Genomic DNA, 23,180 nt, shown 5'->3' on the forward strand with positions numbered 1-23,180 from the left:
TGGTAATAAAATATTATTGATTAAAAATAAATTTTTAAAAATTAATCCTGAGTTTAATAGACCTCCATGGATCCGATATACCGAGTAACCGAGTACTTTTCAACTCGATATTCGAAAAAAAAAAAAATCCGATATATCGATACCGCATACTTTTAAAAGTACGGCTCATTCCTTGTGTAGTTTTTTTATTTTTTTATTCTTGATCATGGTCACATAAAGTTTGTACACTGTCCATCAGAGATGACGTCTATTTTCCGTCAATAATAAAATGAATTTAGTAATTTAATAAATTGTATGAATATGAAGGTTTTCAATCCATATAATTATGCCCTCACTTTTTAATAAACTGAAAATGAAATAATAGATAATTTTCTACAAAATAATACTAAAAACAATAAAAATTTTCATCTTTTGATTTTTTCTTATTTTATTCTGTGTATATTTAAAAAACGTGAGGTAGTTTGTTACATTTTTTCATACTTTTTTTGAAATAAAATTTGGAATGTCGAATAGCTCACAAAGAAAGTCCGGAAGACTTACTTTACTTGAATTTTCTTTCAACCAATCAAGAGAATTCGAGTGTAGTAAAGAAAGTGCTTGTAATTTTGATAACATTTGTGAAATATCAAGAGTTGGAATATCAACATTATTCGTTTGATTTTTTAATCTTTCTGCTGAGAACTTTTCAATTGCAAGATCTTGTAATTTTTGTACAGCTTCAACGTCAACTAAACCAGGTCTTTGATTCAATAAAACAATTTCCTTAAATAATTTCATTTCAAGTGTAGATAGTTGGTATGCTTGCAATGACAATAAAGTTTCTATGAATGCATCAGCAAAATCAGGCTGTAAATAAAAAAAAAAATTAAATTACCATCATTATTCATTATATATACTAATTATATTTTGTTAAGCTAGATATTATATGTATTGAGCGACTTATTTACATGTTCATTCAAATATTTTCTTGAATAATATGACAAAAAAAAAAAAAACTTTTACAACTTGCCTAATAAAAAAATATTAATTGTTATATAGGATTTATAAAAAAAAGCAAACTTTCTGGATCTGTTTATTGATGTAAAAAAAAGTCATTAAATACTTACTCCATACATAAGTTCAATATGCTTTCTTAAATAAAGTGTAGGCCGTAATACGATTAAATTTCTAGTGATGTAGCGTGATATTTCACAAAACCATCCCTCAATCAAACCGTGTTTAAGAAGACAAGCTTGATCTTTTTTTGTTAATGATTTAACACAAGCATGTGCAGAGCTTATTTGTGTCTGCATATAAAAGAGTAATGGACCTGTTGACAATTCCTTCCATAAATCAATTTTTTTTGCTTCAACAATTTCTGGACTAGGTAATGGTCCCTCAAGATCCGCTCTACTTTCACTCTTTATTGACTATAAATTGTTTTAAAAAATTAATTTATCTATATCTATCAAAAAAAAAAAAAAAAAAAGGAATAAATAGAAAATTAAGTACCAATTTTACCATCTCTAGAGGACTTTCAAACTTTAATCGCTTAGCCATGTTTTTCGAAATATCTATGAAAGGATAATAATTCTTAGAAAACCATTTAACTACATTATTGTGTTGTTCAACGAGTTCCGGTAATTTTATTAACTTTTCTGAAATATCAAAATCAAAAAAACCTGCACAAAAATCTTTTAATTTTTGTACGGCTCTATTATTATCAAAAATATCTGATTTGCAAACATAATAAGCATCAGGGATTGTACGGCTCAATACAACAAAAGTAGTTAATAATTTCAATTCAATCTCAGAAAATCTTTGTAATGACAATAAAAATGATACAAATGCATTAACAAAATCGATCTGTGAATGAAAAAGAAGTTCAATTAATATCGTAATTTAATAATTGCAAGTTATCAACACAAACAGTTTGCTTGTTAATTATTGAAATTATTATTATTATTACTATGATTATGATTATGACTATATAAGGTATTATGGTAATAGAGTTTTTTTTTTCATTTCTCGTGAATAATTTAAAGCATTAAAAGTAATGAATCAAAAATAATTCTATTTTCCAAACAATATATATAGAAAAACATGTAAATAAATACCACAAAATAGTTCGTTAAAAAAAAAATCAGTGAATGTGTTAGTCATATGCATTGACATTTCTTTGGACATATTTTTTAATAGTTCGACTTGTTACATAAAAATAATACTATAGTATGTACTTGTCATAGTAATTATAAAAATTTTAATTAACAAACAAGCAAACTTTTTGGATTTATTTATGAATGTGATGAATAAATAATATTGTCATTGGATAAAACTTACTCCATAGATGAGTTCAAGTTGTTGTCTTGTAAAACAAGTCCCGTCTTCAAATACTAATGAATTTTCTTTTGTCATACGTGGAGATATTAGACAAACCCATACCTCCAAAAACTTATCCCATTTTAATACTTTCATATTCAATTGCCTCAGGTCAAATATAATATTAACTTTGCTAAGAAAGTCATCTACTTCTGGAATCGAATCTTCAGCTTTTTTTACTAATTGTTCGAATAACAAAAGTCTTTGTGGTTTACCATCTTCAGTCCTTAAGAATGCTTCCTTTAAAATTTCTACATTGTCAGCCTTTATTAAGTATACATAAATTTATCATTAATACATCTATATAAATAATTCAAGCAATTTTAGTTTATGAAAATAAACTTGTTATCTATTTTTTATCAAAAAAAAATATATATATTTTTTAACATTCATACCATTTCAGAAGCTCAGCTTGTTGTGGTCGTGTCTCGTGCTGCTAATAAATTATGATAAATTGCTATATTTATTAATTTTTGACAAATGCTTAGAGCAGCCTAGAGAATAGAGTGCAATAGAGTGGATAGAGACAGAAATATAGAATCTAGAATGCCTAGAGTTCATGGGTGCAGGACGCCAAAAAAGTTGCAAAAAAGTGTCGCCGAGAGAGAAACGAAATTGGTGAATTCTTGTCCTTGTCCAACCTAGGTGATTAGAGGGCTCTGAATATATACATGTCCTTTACCTAAATTAGATTATAGATGTATTCGTTTACTTTGCACACCGAGCGTATGTACATATGCAAGTGTATGCAAGGGAGTGCAAGGGAGCGCTATAGCTGAGTCGTGCGGTTATTTAAAGAAACTTTAGTAACTAAAATTTGCTAAAATTTACTAATGCATTCGTTATTTACAGTCATTGCGTTTATTTTGTTAATTTAATAACTTTTTCCAAGGCACAAGAATAAATTACCAATTAATAATGATCAAAGAGAGCGAAAGAATTGGAAAAAACAAATAACAATAAATAATCAGTAACAATCAGTAACAATCAGTAAATTTTGATTACTAAAGTTTCTCCAAATGACCACATGACTCTATAGCGCTTCCTTGCATACACTCGGTCTCCGTATGCAAATGCATGCAACTGTATGCAACTGTATGCAACTACCACACCAACCTGTCCTAAAATGGTAATGGAATAATAAAATAATATTTTTTTTTCTTTTTTTTTTATAAAAAGTTGATAATAAATTTATTTTGAAAAATAAGATTACTTGAATTTATATAGATGTATTAATTATAAATTTATGTGCATTTATTAAAGGCTGAAAATTTAGAAAATCAAATGGAAGCATCATCAAGTGCTGAAGATGTTAAGCCACAAAAACATTTGTTATTTGAACAATTTATAAAAAAAGTTGAACATTCAATTCCAAAAGTGGATTACTTCCTTAGAAAAATTATTACTACTTATAAACTTGACATAAAGCCAATGAATATGGAATTTTTAAAAATGGATAAATTTTTTGAGGTATGGGTTTGTCTAATATCTCCACGTATGACAAAGGATAATTCATTGATATTTGATGACGAGACTTGTTTTACAAGACAACAACTTGAACTCATCTATGGAGTAAGTTTTATTTAATGACGGCTGGTTTTGTAGTCCACAGTAGTCCATAGTTACAGTTTTTTAGTATAGTTCAATGATTCTCTTTTCTATACTATACTGTACCATGTTAACTTAGCTATGTACTACAAAACTCGCCCTATCACTATTATTATTTTTCATCACCCAGGTAGAAAATCTAAGTCCGGTGGACTGTCGAAATTCGAGCTCGGATCGACGTCGAAACGTTACGCCAGAATCGCTCGATTCGACATCGATTCATCGATCCCTTACAAAATTCTGTGAGGAAAATTGAGAAACAAGTGGAATTTTATAGTCATTTGAATAAAGTTACAATATTGTTGATTAGGTTTAATTTATATATTTATAGTCGTTGTGAAAACAAGAGAATGTACTATTGTTGTATAATTAATTTTGATTATAAGACAATATATTTTTGGAGTAGTGTGTATATCAGTGTATATAAAACGTCAAACGGATGCTCGATTTCTACCTGGCGCACATTGATAAATAAATGCAAAAAGTTTGCTTGTTGGTTCAATGCATATAATTTTTAACACATTCATTGATATTTTTTTAAATAATAATATTTGTGTTATTTATTTACATGTTTTTCTGCATATTTATATATATTGTTTGATAGTTTGAATTATTTTAATCAATTTTAAATCATTTTAATGCTTCCAATTTGCTACGAGAAATGGAAAAAAAATATCAATCACCATAATACCTCATAATAATAATAATAATCTCAATATAATTAACAAGCAAACTGTTTGTGTTGATAGCTTGCAATTATTAAATTACGATATTAATTTAATTTTTTTTTTCATTTACAGGTCAATTTTGTTTATGCATTTGTAGAATTTTTATTGTCATTACAAGCATTTTCTAAGATTGAATTAAAATTATTTACGACTGTTGCTGTATTGAGCAATAATACATACTCTGATACTTTGTCTACTGATAAACATTATTTTTTTGATAATGATAGAGACGCACAAAAATTAAAAGATTATTGTGCAAGTCTTTTTAATTCTGGCATTTCACCAAAGTTGATGAAGTTACGGGAACTTGCTAAACAACACAATAATGCAATTGAGTGGTTATGTAAAAATTATTGGCCTAAATTAGATATTTCCAAACTCATTGCTTTGCGATTGAATATTCCAATCACAGAGGACATGGTAAAATTGTTACTTAATTTTCTTATTCTTTCTTTCTTTTTTTTTTTTTTTTGATAGGTAGATAAATTTTATTTTCTTAAACTAAAATTACTGATATGTTAATGATAAATGTATTTATATTCAATACAGCGTACAAGTTCAGCGGAACTCAGATTGATTGCTAAAATTGTTGAAGCAAGAAAAATTCATTTATGGAATGGTTGGGCAAATATATCAACAATTTATATGGAGAAACGAAAAAGCTCAGCACATGCTTGTCTTAAATCACTAACAGAAAAAGATCAAGCATGTCTCCTTAAACACGGTTTGGTTGAGGTATGGTTTTGTGAAACATCTGCAGGCTACATGACTATAAATCCAAAGAGTTTCCGTCCTATGAGTCGTTTTAGGAAGCAAATTGAACTTATGTATGGAGTAAGTATTTGATGATTTTTTTTTACATCAATAAACAGATCCAGAAAGTATGCTTGTTTGTTTATGAAGATTTTTATAAATACTATGACGGTTAAGATTTTTTATGAGGCAAGTTATAAAGATTTTTTGTTTTTTTTTAAATGTCATATTATTGAATAATATATTTGAAAATATGCAAATAATTTCATCAATACTTATAATTACTTATAATTACTATTACTTTCAAATTATACCGAGAACTAATGAAAAAATTTAATATACCTCGTAGTCGCGTAGTAGAAATAATAATCTGAATCACAACAAGCAAACTTTATCTACTTGCGTTGATAAAATATAATTAGTATGTAATGATGGTAATTTAATTTTTTTTTATTTACAGCCTGATTTTGTTAATGCATTTACAAAAACTTTATTGTCATTGCAAGCATATCAATTATCCACACTTGAAATGAAATTATTTCAGGACATTGTTTTATTGAACCAAAGACCTGGTTTAGTTGACGTTGAAGCTGTACAAAAATTACAAGATCTTGCAATTGAAAAGTTCTCAGCAGAAAGATTAAAAAATCAAACGAATAATGTTGATATTCCAACTCTTGATATTCCACAAATGTTATCAAAATTACAAGCACTTTCTTTACTACACTTGAATTCTCTCGATTGGTTGAAAGAAAATTCAAGTAAAGTAAGTCTTCCAGACTTTTTTTGTGAGCTCTTCGACGTCCCAAATTTTATTTTAAAAAAAATATGAAAAAATATTACAAAAGTACTTTTGGATGATATATACTTTTTCATTTTACTGGAACTACCTCACGTTTTTTAAATTTATAAACAGAATACTCAATTTTTTATCCCGGACAGTGTTGGTAATGTTAAATTATTAAAAAATATAGTTTTTCACAATTTATAAATGTAATAAAAAAAAAAATATAAATAAGTACAATAATATTAGACAGATTTAAAAATATAGAAAATCAAAAAATGTCGGAAAATTGGTAGTAGTTTCTGTAAAACATGTTAAATAAAAATTAAATTTATATAATTATATAAGTACCTTTATATAATTTTTATTAAAATAAAAACAAAATTACGAATAAATTTTTACAAAATCATTTAATTGGTTCTGGTATTAAACAATAAATAAATAATACGTTTTTGTTAAAAAAAATTAATTGCGTTTAAAATTATCTTTCATTTGTAGTAATTAGTATTGTTCTTATTATTATTAATTTATTGGAGTTCCAGCAAACCACCATGCATTGTTAAATTGATTTTTTTTTATTGTTTAATGGCTCAGATTATTTTTTTTTATCTTTGCCAATGTTTACCGAATTTCTCCAACATTGACCCATGCGGAGAAATGTCAGCTATTTCGGAGAAAACTCGGAGAAATTTTTCCACACATTTCTTCCCTTATTCCCATTTTTCTCAAATCAGAAGATTTAATATAAAAAGTCTGTCATTAGCCTATTATTAGGACTGATCAGGACATGCTCTGGCATATATATTATATTTATTTATTTATTTAATTTTGATATAAGTAACCTTTTTAAATTTTATTTTTAAATTTGAATCAAACTAATAAGTAACATGTTAAGCCATCTAGCGTCATTTTTTATGATCAATTGAGAATTGACCGCTGCACAACACAATAATAATAATTAATATTAGATTTTTTTTTTTTGTTTATTAAATAATAATAAATAATTAAATATTACTGATAATTAATTATTATTTTTTCATGTTCAAACAGTACAATTTTAAAATTTAATTATGTACATAATTTTACATCTATGCATTAAAATAAAATAAAAATGTATTATTAATACAAAATATAATATGAAAGCGTCTGGGTTCGAGGCTGAATCGTTCCATGTTGTAACTCGTGTGAACCCCGTTTTGTATCGCGTTGTATCGCATAGTGAAGCCATCTTGCAACGTTGTTAAAGCTTTACAATATAATTTTCACAAGCATTTACATCATAAAGTTAATTTAATTATAAAAAAAAAAAAGTACAATAATAGTGTAGCTTGTTGATTAATTAATTGAGTTGATATAATATTTGTGAAATAATTAAAATATCAGGTAAGCTACAAAACTAGTTGCACGGTTTTTATCAAACCATCCATTTTTTTTTTTTTTTTTTTTCTTTAATTTTTGCGTGATTAAAAGCATACGTATTCGTTAGTTTGTGTAATATTATATTTGTTTACTTTTTTTGCCCAATATATTGCATCATTTATTTATTTAAAAATAATTTTAATAATTAATCAGTGTTTGTTTTTTTTTTTTTATTAAATTTTACTCCCTGTTTTTAATAATCATAAAATTGATGACGTTACATGAAAAAAAAAAAATATGCCGGCTCATTTTTTTTTTTCTCTGGAAAAAAAAAAAAAAAACAAAAATAAAATTTATTGATTAAAATAAATGTCCATTAATGGTAACAAATATATTTAAAAATTATTATTATTATTTTTTTTTAATTAATTTTTAAAATCAACATTAAAAAATTTTATAAATTTTTTGTTGCTCCAACGACCTGGCCTTGAATAATACAATAAAAATGTATATATAAAAAAAAAGTTATAAACAAATAAATAAATAAATGAGAGGGCAGGTTGTTAGGTCTGTTATGTAAGTTGTTTTTTATATTTTCCTTTAAAGAATGAGTACCCGAGTATTCGTTGGTGGATTAACATACCGGGTGAGAGAGCGCGACCTTGAGAAGTTCTTCCGGAAATATGGTAGAATCAAGGAGGTCGCAATGAAGAACGGATTTGCCTTTGTGGTAAGTCTAATTTCATTCAATTTATTTTCTTTTACAGTATGGTAGGGACAAGGGTCTATGTCGGTGGTCTTCCATACGGCACCAGGGAAAGAGACCTTCAGAGATTTTTCAGAGGCTACGGTCAATTCCGTGATGTTCTCATCAAGAATGGCTATGGCTTTGTCGTGAGTATTTTCAATTAAGAAAAATAAAAAATACAACAACAATGAAGAAAAATAAATCAAAATCTTACACAAAAGAATTATTAAATCTAATTTACGAAAAAAAGAAAATTATTTACCATACGATTGGTTAAATAATATTTGGAACAATTATCATAGTTAATCTTGTGAGAATAATCATTGGAAGAAAAAAAACTATTAAAATTATATTTTTATTGAAACTGGAATATTCATTTAAATATATATTTTATTAATGATGAGATACACTGGCATTTCCCTGGATTAAATGAAAATATTTAAGAACCGTATTGACCTCGATTATGCATGGCTTGATAATAAATATAATTATTTATTTATTTTACATTAAGCATGATGTTAATTTTTAATTAAACAATTGTATATACATGTGTTTCTTTTTTTTTTTTTTTTTATTCTTGAATGAATATAATATTTTTAATTAATTTTTTCACAGGAATTTGATGACTACAGGGATGCTGATGATGCTGTTTATGAGCTCAATGGAAAAGAACTTCTTGGTGAACGGTAAATATTCATTTTAAAAACAAAAAAAAAAAAAAAATGAAGTATTTATTAGTATTAAGATTAATAGCTATGTGCCACACTCTGCCTCTTTAAAAAGAAATTACTCTAAGCTTTTAACATGTGGTCATATATATGTCTGTATTAAATATACATTCATAAATATGCGAATACATTAACCGCCATTTTGAACGACTACCATCAACTCCCCGATGTCCATGATTAGGGCACGACGATGATTTTTTTTTTTTCTTTTTTTTTAAAAAAAAAAAAAATTAATTAAACAAAAATAAATGATACTTCGTCACTTGTTCAAATCTTAAAGTCAATATTAATCATGGTTAGATGAGTCTTGAAAAAAAAATAAAATAATAATTATATTTAATGATTTAAAATGAAAAAAAAAAATAAATAAATAATTTATTAAATAAACGTAACTGAAATTAGAAAACAAATAGGTGACGAGTGTATCCATCGGACGATTAGGGAGTCAAAAAATAAATTAATCAATTAAAAAAAAAAAAAAAAGACGATGACGAAATATAAAGGCATTAAATGCCTTTTATTATCATTTTTTTTTCTTTTTGTTATTACTATTTTATTTTTGTTTTTTTTTTTTTTAATTTTTTTGATTGAATTTTATGTTTGAAAATTTGAAATAATAACGAATATATAAATAAAAATTAAATAAATAAGGGATGAAGAAGACTTTTTTAGAATGAGAATTAGTTGAGGACTTAGGCGGGGTTTTGTTGGGTGTGTTTCAGAGTGGCGGTGGAGATAGCACGGGGTGTTTCAGGGAGGCGAGGCGACCGTGGCTACGGACGCTCCCGCTCCTGGAGAGACAAGTAAGCATATCCAAATTGTATTGTTACAGAATAACTGTTGAGAGGGCCCGAGGTACACCTAGGGGTAGTGACCAGTGGCGTTATGGTGACTCCCGTGGTGGTTACGGGGACTCGAGGCGACCTGCGTAAGACACGCTTATCCATTTTTTTAAAATATAACATTCTCATTTCATTTGATTATTAATTCAATTAATATCCCAATACCTTGTCATCAAAGTAGATACATAAAGTAGAAAAATTCTCTTGCTAAATTCAATAGAATATCATTTTTTTTTAAATTGACAAACTAATTATCATTATGATAAATGTTTTAAATTAATTTTGATCTTTAAATTCACATATATAATTATCATTTTGATATAAAAAAATTAATTAACATCATCATTTTCATTTACTACAATTTAAAATTATTAAAATACTAATTTTTGTCTATTTTTTTTTTTTCCTTTTTTTTCTTTCTCTGCAGCCGAGATGATATGCGACACGACAGGTATGAATCAAATGAATTTAATTAAAATTTGCTTTAATTTTTTATGTTGTTGATTGATCAAAAGTGACTGATGGTGCTGGACCTGACAAGAGTTTAAACTCTCTATCACTTTTGTTCTTTTTACAACTATTTAAATTCTTTCTTTTTCTCTCTCTCTTGTTTTCTATTCTGATTATTATATTTATTTTTAATTAATTAATATAAATGAGTCAGTCTATTATGTACTTTTGCTAATATAAAATTTATTTTTTGCAGAGATAGTGTAAACAGAAACACAAGAACTGCATCTAGCTACAAGCAATCATTGCCAAGGTACATATCATTAATACAGAAAATTATAAATTTAATTATTTATTGTTGAAATGATTATTAATAATATTTTGTGTTATTATTTTTCAAATAGATATGGACCACCAACTCGCACCGAGTATCGTCTCACAGTGGAAAATTTATCAAGCCGTGTTAGCTGGCAGGTAAGTCAATAAAAAAAAATTTTTTTAAATAATTTCTCCTTCGAAAATAAAATTCTATTTTTTATTTTCTTTATCTAAATATGTAATCAATTTTTTTTTTAAATATATAAATTACATAATTTACCATATGCACCATCAGCGAGTTTAAAAATATAATCAGTTAAATTTCATTCGTAATATTTATTTTTATTAGTTTTTTATTTATCTGTAATTGATAAAAAAAAATTAACGCGTTTATAAACAATGTAGATTTTGATTGAGTAAGTCAGTGGGAATGAATTGTTGAAAAAAAAAAAACAGCCAATGTTTTTTTTTGTTTGGATATTAATGTGAATTGAAGAATATTCGATGGACTGTTTAAAAAAGACAAAGCTAGAGAGAAAAGAGAGAGAGAGACCAATGATTGATTAAATCGTCATCAAGATGGATTGTGTCCAATGGTTCATCAGTTGAGCCAGTGATGCCAGTGATGGGAAAACGTCCAGTGATCAAATCCAAGTGGCCAAAGAGAGTGATGAACATCATCCGCCCAAAACCAGAATATTAAATAAAACAAAAAATAATCCAAGAAGCCAAATTATTAAATTCCAAATCATCAATATTTAAAAATTCAACCACGTCTTACTCGATCAATTTACATTGTTTTTATATATATATAATTTTTTTATTTAATTTTAAATTTATAAAAACAATAATTCTATTTATTTATTAATTTTTTTATTTCTTAAAAATTAGATAAATATATTAATTCTGTTGACTTGTTTTTTCCTTTTATTCTTGATTATTTTTATTTTAATTTTTTTCGTTGAATATTTTTTAATTTTATTTTATATATTACATCAACGATTGTGCAATAATATTAATAGTATTTATAAATGCATAAATGCACAAAAAATAAAAATAAATATAAAAAGTAAAACAAAGAAAAATTAAAAATAAACTGATGTTGTTTTCGAAGAGTCATGTCCTCTTCGCCGTGGAGGGTCGAGACCGGTAGGGCCAATAAGAGACTGATCTGATGTGCAATGATTATGATGAGACGATGTGCATTATGCTGTACTTGAGGATAATCACAATTATTGGCAACCAAAGTGTCGTCCACCAATTGGTTACTCCTAGGATGCTCATATTGATTATAACATCCCAATAATCGATTATTAAAATGCGTAAGATGGAATCTTAACAAACAAAAAAAGATTAAGAGAAAAAAAAAGAGAGAGAGAGAGATACAATGTGTTGCGAGATTATTAAAGAAAAAAATTGGCACCAGGTACACTATTCACCCCTGTCTGATCAACCCACCAATCATCTCATGTCCAGTGCGATTATACCTGGGGGATTCTATGATGCATTCCATGCCGGGTCATCAAAACAATTTATTTTTTTTTCCAAAAAAAATTAATTCAACTGGTTGAACAAGACCTATATATATTTCCAAATTAATATACTTTTTTTTTTTTTTTTCTTTTTATCCTAAAATAATTCCTGGTAATACTTCCTACTTCCATATTTTTTTTTTAATGAAAAAAAAATAAAATAGTTTTGTCCCATTATTTAAAAGATATATTTGTAATTGATAATAAATTGGTACAACAATGACAACTACTACTCTACCTACTACGTACAACTACGACGAATGTGGTTATTGGGTGTCAATTAAATCAGGCAGCGGCCATCAATGAAGGGCACAATGTCGGGGCCAATTGTTGAATCATCCGCGCGTGATGAGAGAGTTGTCTACCGTCGTCACACACGCACACACTGATCCGTTCGAGTATCGACCTGACCAGGCGCATCTTGTGTCTGTCTGACTGTCTGTCTGTCTGTTTGGTCTGGCCTTTCTCACACTGTCTGTGTCCGTAAGCAAGGTGGTGCCTGGGCCCAAGGTAAATGCGTCACCTTAACCGAGTGTACTCTCTTTAGATATAGGTCTTGTAAAATTATTTTTTATTATTATATTATATTGCTTTAATATTTTTTTTTTAAACTTTAATTCATTAATCATTTATTCACTTGTATTTTAGATTTATATTATTTTTTTTTTCAACTAAAATCATCCATTTTATATGGATAAAATAAGACAATCAAAGACAAATGTTAAAAATTATTATAAACAATTTTTTTTTTTTTTTTATATTCGTCGTTAAATTAATATACAATTAATCATGTATTTAATTATTTCATTGTGCTCGAAGTTAGAAATTTTTATTATCAATTTAAAATATTTTTTTTTAGTCATATCATTTATTTTTTGTTTTGCATTAATCTTTTGTCTTTAATTAATTAACAAGTGGCAACTTTTCTTTGTGCAAAATAATTTTACATGTATCATTAAAATCATAATATTATTTATGTAAAATGTTTAATGATATTGATAAAATTTTATAAAGATTTGTCATCTTGATAATTTGCTTATTTATTTGTGGTGGTTGGTATCATCATCAAGTTTATTATCAACACGTTAACTGGCTCAATCAACACAACAGATAAAAATATAAAAATAAAATATAATTAATCATGGATAAATAAAGAAGTTCACTGGCATTTCAATGGTCACTCAATAACTCACAACTCATACTGGCTTTGAAGAAAATCATGATGAAAAATAAACCCTGGTTATTTGGATGGCCATCAACAACTTGAAGATTAAAAAAGATGACAACTTGTCAATTTCATATGATGAAAATTACTGGACTCATTGTGTATTGATGATAATGATATTAGGAAAATGGACAATCATTGGCAAATGGATCAGCCCAATTCAAATTGATGACATCATAGATTATTAATCTGATGATTTTTAAAAAAATAAAAACAAACATGTCACCATAAATTGATATAATGGAATAATGATAAAAAAACATATCAAAAAAAGGAAGAATCAACATTTTAGGATAATTTTAATTAATTAATAATATATTTATCGATTAATATTGCATTGAAAGAAATGTTGACCAAATTTTATCACTAAATTCGAGCACATTTAATAACTTTAAATTAATTAAGTTATATATTAAGTTATAAATATAAAGAAAATTAGAATTTTCTTGTCCTTTTTTTAGGTGGCATATTGTGATGATGATGATGATGATAATAATGAAGGATAATTATTGTATAGTGATTAATAATTTTAAGTACCTGTGCATTTATCAAATTTATAATTTTAGATTATAATATATAAAAAAAAAAAAAAAATTTATTTCTAGTTTTAATAGATTAAGTGTTAAGTTTAGATTTATGTTTATTATATTTGACATTATAAAAAATATTAATTTATATATTTTTTTTTTTCATTACGTCATCCTCAGGATTTGAAGGATTACATGAGACAAGCTGGTGAAGTAACTTATGCTGATGCTCACAAACAACGCAGAAATGAAGGGTATAAATTAATTGTTTATTAAAATAATTGTATAAATTTATTATTTATATATGTGTATTAATATTTATTTATTTTTTACTTTATTTAGTGTCGTAGAATTTGCAACATACACTGACCTCAAAAATGCTATGAACAAACTTGATGATACTGAATTGAATGGCAGAAGAATTCATTTGGTTGAAGATAAGAGAAGAGGACGTCGTTCACGCTCATCTAGCTCACGTTCACGTTCACGATCACGCTCACGTTCTCGTCGTCGTTCTCGTTCACGCTCCAGGTAAATAGAAAAATAAAATAATAAAAAACTAAACAATGATACATAGAAAATAATAAATAAGAAAAGAAAATAACTAAATTTTTAATAATGGTAATTTATTTGATATTGGATTATTAGATTGTTTGTTTTTGTTTTTTATTTTATTGAAAACAAAGCAACACCAAGATAAATGAAAGTTACCAATAGAAAGTTTAAATTTACATAGAAAAATATTTTAATTATTTTTTTAGTTTTAATATATTTTTTTAAATTTTACATTTGCTATTTAATAAACCCAATTTTTACATTATAATTTGCATGTTTTAAATAACAAATAAACTTTTTTTATTAATTGCATCTGATTGAAAATTAATTTTATATTTAACAGAAGTCGTCGCAGTTCACGTAGCCGTAGTCGTCGAAGCAGTCGTTCCAAATCAAGAGCACACTCGAAATCCAAATCAAAATCCAAATCCAAGTCTCCTGAACGCAGTCGCTCACGTTCCAAGTCAATGTAAGTAGCTTTTATTTTTTCCTCAGCTTATTGCTTTATCCAATATAAAATTAATTTAAACAAATAAATAATACAATAAAAATAATTTAACTGATTTATATTAAATTTTTTGCAGCCGGGATCGTTCCAAGTCTAAATCAAAATCTAGATCACGTTCACGTAGTAAGAATGACAGATCCAAGTCACGTTCATTATCAAAATCCAAAGATATGTCACCCAAAAAGTAAGTAGAAAAAAAATAATTTTAAATTTATTTAATATTATTATTTATAAAATTGTATTTATAAACTTGATTTAAATTATTTTACTCAGGGAAAGAATGAGTCGTGAACGTTCAAGAGGTGGTGAAAGATCAAGATCCCGTTCCGGAAGCAAACACAGCAAGATGAGTCACAGTCGTTCACGTTCACGTTCCCGTTCACACTCACGTTCAAGATCACGATCACCAATGAATGGCGACAAGTCACCAAAAAGCATCAAAAATGATGCTGACTAAATAATAACAATAAAAACAAAACCATAAACAATGTAATCCATTGTTTAAATTAAAAAACAAAAAATTTTTTATGACGGAGATGATTTAACTTTAAAATATTGGTAAAAGAATGATTGAACAATTTAAATTAAAACATTCAATAATATTTGACAAATACAGGTTTTTTCCTTTTTCAAATAGATAATTTTTTTACAAATATAAAAAAGGATAATGTAAAAAATTAAAAAAAAAAAAAAAAATCATTCAATTGTAAATTTTCATTATTCTTTTTTTTTTTTTCAATAATTGTTTAAAAAATTAGATTATATTGTTAAGAGTTCCAAATAACTTAATGTTTATTATTATTTTTTTTTTTTACAATCATGGTGAAAATAATAATAACGTGACAAATTAAAAAATTAAATTTTAACGTCACCAAACTGTTGTCGAGTTTAAATTGAAAATTATTATTATCTCTGTTCTTTTAATTTTTTAAAGGATTCATTAGTTATTTAAAAAAAAAAAATTGATTAAATCTTGATAGAGAAAAAATATATTTAAAAAAAGAAAAACATTCACTCTCCACGAATTTAAATACTTGAAGCTTGCAATTGCTATTCTCAATGAAATTTGAGTAAAAATAAAATTAAGATTAACAAGATTTTTCAAGTACAATGACTTTTTGTATATATATTCCTGATGGTAATAACATTAAATTAAGATGAAATAAAAAAAAGTAATAATAGATAAATATGTGTATCTAGCTGTAAGTCTTGCGAAGATCAATAAAAACAGCCACAATCATAACAGCATGAATCATTATTTATTTTATTTATGAATCATTATAAAATAAAAAAAATGTTTCAAAATTTTAAAAATACTTGTTTTCTGTATAAATAAAATATATAATTTATTGATAATTTTAATAAATTATCATCTTGTACATTTACAAGTTTAAATATATATTTTATTAATTTATTATATTTATTTTTTTCTATTTTAGCAAACTATATGTACTTTTACCACATGCATTGCAGCTGTAGTTTGATGATTCATCAAGTATATCTCCCCGCAGCTGTACAACGGATTTTTCTTTTCCCCCTTTTATACCAAAATAAAATACACAGTACAAGGAAAGAAAAAAAGAAACAAAAAAAGGTGCTTAGAAAAATATTCCCCATTAATTTGATAATGAATTTTATAAATAAAATATAATTTTTAATTTAAAATTAATAAATAAAAATATATTTTTAACATTTATACTAATTAAAATGATTATATATTTGTACAGATTTTTGGAGCTGATTGAACACAATAAAAAAAAAAAAATAATCGAAAGATAATAAAAGGAAAAAATTGACGTGGCGACAGAGTAAAGATTTGAGCATATTGGAGTGAGTCACTTTGTTCGACGTGTCGTGACGACCAGCAAGAAGAAGAGGACGAGGGTCAGAGGATTGTCAGACAAAAGAGGAGTAATATTGTAGAGGGGAATAAGCATTTTATATATTTATATATGATAGTATGTGAGTACAAGTTAATACATATAAATTTGTTAATATATATGGATATATAAATTTAGTTGGTGGACTGGTGGTGGCTCTATTGAATCACCAAGCACCAACGTAGGGAGCAGACATAAACATCTACACTATGGCTTTGTGTATTGCCTCAATTTAATATATTTATCTCTCTCTGTATTTCACAATTTCTCACTCTTGTCTCACTCACACACAAAAACCTGCTCTCTTGGTTTTTGTTTGACTGTGTTTGGCTGACTGAAAAATGAAAATCCCTCAGTATAGTTTCTTCACTCGAACAAACCAGTTCTATCACAATTTTTTATACTTTATTTTTTTGAAATTTACAATTTAAATAATTAAAAATATTTTTATAAAATATATAAAATTTCTACTTTTATAAAAAAGGTCAGTGTTTTATAATTATTTTTTAAAAAACTTATTAAAGTTTTATTTGTTTTTATTTAAAATTAAAAATATACAATAATTGTGAATTTAAAAAGAAAGGGAAAAATTTATTTTTAATTTATTTTGTTATTGGAAATTTAATTTTTTTAAATTATTTGTTGAATTTTGATTGAGTCTTTGTGTTTATATTTTATTGTAGAAATGAAAATTTTTTCTTTTTGGAGTAAGTCAATTAGTTGTTGTAAATATTTATTTAAAAATCCTTGAATTTAAATCTTTTGAAATATCAATTTGATTGATCTTGCTGCGTAATTCAGGTTTAAATTTATTATTAAAATTTACATTTTAAAATGGTAATTCATCTTACAACTGGATATATCAAATTAATTTTTTAATCATGCTGATAGTAAATTCAGTAGCTCAATGACGTTTTTATGTTCGTCTTAAATGTTTGTTGTTGTTATTATTTTAATACTTGTTTTTATTTTTTTTAATATTTCTAAAGTTAATTGGCTGTTTGAAAATTTTTTAGAAATCTAAATATCATTATTTTTTATTAAAAAAAATAATACATTATGTATTATTTTATTAATTGTCATAAATAAATTTAGATGTATTTTTTTCATTAAATTTGTGAAGATGGTTTTGGATTTTTTCGGTTGCCCGAGTAACTTGGGGGGCGAGTAAAACAAGGGCGTGGTTTTTGACGTATTCACAAAGTTTAAAATAAAAATAAAATATATTTTTTTTTCCTTAAATTATTCCTGCTAAAAATAAATTAAATGTCATCAATATGGAATTTCCATAAAGAATGCACGTGCCTTTAGAGAATATTAAAAATAAAAAAAAAAAAGCTAGATAAAATCATATTTTTATTTGAATAATAAAATAATAAATACGTAGAATTAAATGTTTTTTTTTTTTGTTTTTAAATAATTATTGTTTAAACATATATTATTTCTTTCTCCAAGAAATTATTTCGTTACGCTTTCAAATGACAATGCCATTGTTTATTTAACTTTTATTTTTTATTTATTAATATTATCGATAAATAAAAATTCATTGATTGAACAAAGAAGATAACGAATAATGTTTAAAAAAAAAATTCAATAATAAATCATTATTGATTATAAATTAATTTAAAAATAAAAATTTTAAATGACCTTGATTTTATTTTGTTGTTAGAAACCATTGACCATGAAAATTTATATATTTTCTTTGTGTATAAAATACGTTATTTCATAAGTATATATTTTTCATTCATTTTTATTTCATTTTCATTTATTTCCCCTCATCATTGGGGCTTCCCTTCTGTCTGCGGAGTTTAAGTCTTGTTGATTCTCCCTCAGACTCACCAATCGATTCTACATGCCCTGGTCTATATAGATATATACCAGCTTGTCTGCTCAATAAAATTTAACAAAAAAAATATATAACGAGATGAAACAAGCTCTCTCAATTTTATACTCCACCCTTTAGCAGCATCCCTCTTTTTTTTCTGACCAATTTTCACGAATGACAAACTCGTTAAAAATCAAGTTTTGTTGAAATTTTTTTAATGACTCAAATGATCAAGATCATTATTTCCTAAAACATGTTTTTTCAATAAATAATATTATTAAAAATTAAATTAAATTGATTTAATAATAATAAAATTTGCTGAAATTTTTATTTTTTTATTTTTGAGTCATACAAAAAATATTTGAATGAAATTTCAACGAAGCCAAACTGGTCGATTCCATCGACTGGTCGATAACGCCAACGAGGCATCCAGGGTGCGTTAACCGTCACGGTCACACGTTAAAATATATGTATACAGTACATAATGTACTTGTGTATTATTGCATATATATCTATATTATATTTACTGCAGTTTGTTCTACGCAACTGTGCACATAGTAAAAAAAATAAGTTGATAGACATACAGCCAGACATAATTTGCAATATATTTAATAAAATAATAATTACTCACTAGTGAGTCATCAGGTATAATAATATATTAAAAAACAAATTCAATTATTATTTATTTTTTTTTTTTGATTAAAATGTCTTAATTAAATTTAATATACTGCTACAAATTATGTCTCATTTTGATGGAAATAATTGCGTGCCATTGAAACAGTTACAATTTACAAAAATAACGAGTTAATTATCAATGTTTCATGTCAATTTGAATTTTATTTATTTAAAATAACACTATTTTTATTTTATTCATCACGAAGGCTACATTGACCCTGAATATTTCAATAATTAGACAAAATAAAAAATTAATTAGTTTATTTTTTAAGCATGTTAATTATAGTTTGAATGATTTTTTTTTGTTTTTTAAACTTATAAAATTTTTAGATTTAATAGTTAATAAAATTTTAAATTTAGTAATGGGTTATTAAATTTAACTGTCGTGAAAGTTTGAATAATTTTTTTCTTTTTTAATTATCATTTTGAGGATATAAAAAAATAATTATTTAAAATGTTGGAAATCTTTTTATCTTTTTTTTTTTTTGTTTTAATCAGAGGAAATAATTCAAGATAATTTTCTCTTTTTTTTTTTGTTTTTTGTTATTTTGTTTAAGAGTGGATTAATCATTAAAAAAAAAAAAAAAATCATAGTTTTTAAAATAAATTTTTGAGTCATTTCAAGTTGAGATAGAAAAACATTTTTTTTTTTTTTTTTTTCCTCTACAATGGTAGTTTTATACATGTACACGAGTTGACCTCTTTCGTATCATCTATATAGAGGCATACATTCAACATTCACTGGTCCATATATGGTCACGAGTACGAGTCATTTTATTCCTTACCATGGAGACTCTTTGACTCTTTTTATTTTATTTATCAAATCTCATAAATATCGTAGTAAAATCTAACAAAACATAAAAATTAAAAAATTATTTGAATTTTTTTTTCGAATATTTTATCAGATTTACATTTAAATAATTGAAAATATAATTTTTTTATTGATAAATAAATATTATTTACTTATCAATAAATAATAATAGTAATATTTTTTCATTATTTTATAATGTTAATTTATGAAAATAGAGAGTTACTGATGCGAGACAGGAAACAGTCTTCATCACTTCCGCTTTATGATTTTCTTTTGTACATAAAATTATATATTTTTTAAAACACTCAAAGAATTTATAATTTTTTTTTTATTTCATCTAAAAAAGAAGCATGTAACCCTTCTTTTACCAAAACAAAAAAAAAAAAAAAAAAAATTATATATTTGTTAGATTGTCTAGTTGAAACAATGAGGAGAACAAGAAATTATATATTTTCTCATTATTTTATTTTATTATTAAATTAAATTTCCGGGTATCAATTTGTTACGGATTTTAACGTTATGTACACTATTGTTTTTAATATAATTATTTTTTAAATTATCAATAAGAAAAAAATAATTAATAAATAGAAAAAAAATTGATGAAATTTATTTGTTTTTAAATTTTTTTTTTTAATTTAAATTTATTTTTATGGATTATTTAAATGTCAACGTATTGTGTATCCATATTGGTATGCAGAAAATTAATATGACATGATAAATGAGACGGGAATACTAGACGAATAAATTTTTTTAATATTTAAAAATAATATTTATTTAATAAAATATATATGTGTTCAGCAACAAGTAAGTCGCGGGCGTACTTGATACAAATGCCGTTACTTTTATACAGCATGAAGTGGCCTCAACTTTTTTTTTTATATTTTTATATTCCCCTTCAGAATATACACTAAGAAATAACCCATGAATATTTGCAAAATTGTAATTCAATGCCATTTTTAAATTTAAATTTTGACTCAGCAAAGTTATTGACTTTATAAATTTTATTAAAATTACTTAATCATCATTTGTCTTTTTTTTTTTTTTCTATAATATAAATTTAAGTTGTCATAATTTAGAGGCTAAATAATATCTAATATTTCTAAAAATTACATTTGTATAAATGAAAAGTAAAAAAGATAAATAATATATTTTTAATTTGACAATATTTATTGATTGATTTTTTTTTTTTTTTTTACAGTTAAATTTTTTAAAAACAACAAAACAACATGTCAGCTCCAATTAATCCATCATTGAAGGATCTTCCAAAGGTCTCAATTGATCTAAAAAGTCAACTCGAAGGATTTAATCCTGATGCCATGAAAAAAGCTGAGACTGCAATTAAAAATGTTTTGCCATCAGCTGAAGGTGATTATTTAATTTTAATATTATTGAATGTTATTTTTTGTTCAATGTTTTACAAGTTTGTTTGTATTTTTTAATTTTGCATTTTAATTTATTTTATGATTTTATTATTTTTTTTTAAATATTTAAATATTGATAGACGTGAGACAAGAACGTCAACATTCAGATTTGATTCATGATGTCGAGAGTTTTAAAACTGGTCAACTAAAGCATGCTGATACAAAAGAAAAAATTATTTTACCAAATGCAACAGGTAAAATAAAATTTGGCTGATAATTTATTTTGGTATTTCAGGATTAATTTATTGCTATTTAATAACAAAAAATAATTTTAAGTAATGGGTTATCATTTGGAAACGTAGTATTAACAAATTGCTTAATTTTTTTTGTTTTTTAAATTTATTTTATGTTGTTATTATTAGCGTTGTGGTGGAATCTTTGAAGGTCATCAGGTGGAATTTTAGACATTTGGAAATTTAAATATTAATTAATTTAAATATTAACATTGTTGTTTTTTGAATTTAGATGTAGCAGCTGAAAAGACACAGCAGACCTTGATTGCTGGCATTGAGGCCTTTGATGCCACCAAATTGAAGCATACTGAGACTCAGGAAAAAAATCCACTTCCTGATAAAATGGGTATGTTGTTTAACTAAATATACATTATTTGAAAAATAAATAAAAAAATTTATATTGTTAATTCAATTTATATTTGAAAAACGTGAATAATAAGTATATAAATTTTTTTTTACAATTTATTTATAAACATATTTTATATATGTATATATTTATTTTTTTGATGTTGATGTTGTCACAGTTTAATTTTATTTTTCTTGTCATTGATAAAGATTTTTTATCAGCCATAATTTATCTCTTGAAAACAATGATTCACAGTAGCAATTTTAATTGACATATTTTATTTATTTTTTACAGCAATTGAACAAGAAAAAGACAAACAACAATTCATATCTGGAATTGAAAATTTCGATCCAGCCAAGCTCAAGCATGCTCAAACCATGGAAAAAAATCCTTTGCCAACCAAAGAGAGTAAGTATTAAAATAAAAAAAAAAATTTTACATTTGATTTTTTTTGTCTTATTATTTATCTCAAACAAAAATATTAATTTATCTAATTTTTTTATTTTTTTTTTAGCCATTGATGCAGAAAAGATTGCTGCTTAAATCTCAATAAAAAAAAAAAACAACGAAAAAAAAAAATTACAAATAAACAAGTATAATAAATAAATAAAAAATAAATTCAAAAATAAAAGTAAAAAAAAAAAAGATATTCCAAAAGGACAATGTCGGTAAATGATATTTTTTAATTTGTTTGTATTAATTACTTAATTATAAATAATAATAAAAAAAACTACAAAGACTTAAGGAAAATGAAGTAATAAAAAATAATTTGCTTGCAAATTAAAAAAGAAAAAGGCTGTTTTTGAAATCCTGCCTCTTGGCCAGTATTTGCGTCCTATTATAAATTGGTGCAATTAACAGAAAAAAAAATAAAAAAAATACCGTGTATTTTTTTAATCTTTGCTTGTAAAAAATCCACTAAAGCCAGGGTTTTTTTGATTATTTCTTTTTTTATTATTATTCATT

General features: G+C 25.0%; 2 protein-coding genes across 7 annotated transcripts; both read left to right on the forward strand.

Annotated features, from left to right (window-relative positions):
* The first annotated feature begins 7,396 nt into the window (after positions 1 to 7,396).
* LOC122853025 (serine-arginine protein 55-like) lies at positions 7,397 to 16,275 on the forward strand. 4 transcript variants are annotated; one of them, XM_044153217.1, is made up of 12 exons: positions 7,397 to 7,614; positions 8,197 to 8,320; positions 8,954 to 9,024; positions 9,899 to 9,994; positions 10,336 to 10,359; positions 10,615 to 10,671; positions 10,763 to 10,832; positions 14,141 to 14,214; positions 14,303 to 14,491; positions 14,859 to 14,984; positions 15,100 to 15,207; positions 15,297 to 16,275. In XM_044153217.1, the coding sequence occupies exons 2-12, from the start codon at positions 8,198 to 8,200 to the stop codon at positions 15,478 to 15,480; spliced, it is 1,122 nt and encodes a 373-aa protein (XP_044009152.1). In that variant the 5' UTR covers positions 7,397 to 7,614; position 8,197; the 3' UTR covers positions 15,481 to 16,275. The 4 variants fall into 4 exon arrangements, with proteins under 4 accessions (XP_044009152.1, XP_044009150.1, XP_044009151.1 ...); XM_044153215.1 differs by lacking the exon at positions 9,899 to 9,994 and adding an exon at positions 9,789 to 9,869 and having other exon boundaries at positions 7,421 to 7,614; positions 8,197 to 8,484; XM_044153216.1 differs by lacking the exon at positions 9,899 to 9,994 and adding an exon at positions 9,789 to 9,869 and having other exon boundaries at positions 7,421 to 7,614.
* Positions 16,276 to 16,965: 690 nt separating this feature from the next.
* On the forward strand, positions 16,966 to 23,074 carry LOC122853028 (thymosin beta-like). 3 transcript variants are annotated; one of them, XM_044153225.1, is made up of 6 exons: positions 16,966 to 16,985; positions 21,413 to 21,579; positions 21,716 to 21,829; positions 22,101 to 22,214; positions 22,509 to 22,622; positions 22,729 to 23,074. In XM_044153225.1, the coding sequence occupies exons 2-6, from the start codon at positions 21,441 to 21,443 to the stop codon at positions 22,755 to 22,757; spliced, it is 510 nt and encodes a 169-aa protein (XP_044009160.1). In that variant the 5' UTR covers positions 16,966 to 16,985; positions 21,413 to 21,440; the 3' UTR covers positions 22,758 to 23,074. The 3 variants fall into 3 exon arrangements, with proteins under 3 accessions (XP_044009160.1, XP_044009161.1, XP_044009159.1); XM_044153224.1 differs by lacking the exon at positions 16,966 to 16,985 and adding an exon at positions 17,263 to 17,387; XM_044153226.1 differs by lacking the exons at positions 16,966 to 16,985; positions 21,716 to 21,829 and adding an exon at positions 17,261 to 17,387.
* Positions 23,075 to 23,180: the final 106 nt, after the last annotated feature.

The sequence above is a fragment of the Aphidius gifuensis genome, linkage group LG3, assembly GCF_014905175.1.
Source record: "Aphidius gifuensis isolate YNYX2018 linkage group LG3, ASM1490517v1, whole genome shotgun sequence".
NCBI classification, from domain to species: Eukaryota; Metazoa; Arthropoda; class Insecta; order Hymenoptera; family Braconidae; genus Aphidius; species Aphidius gifuensis.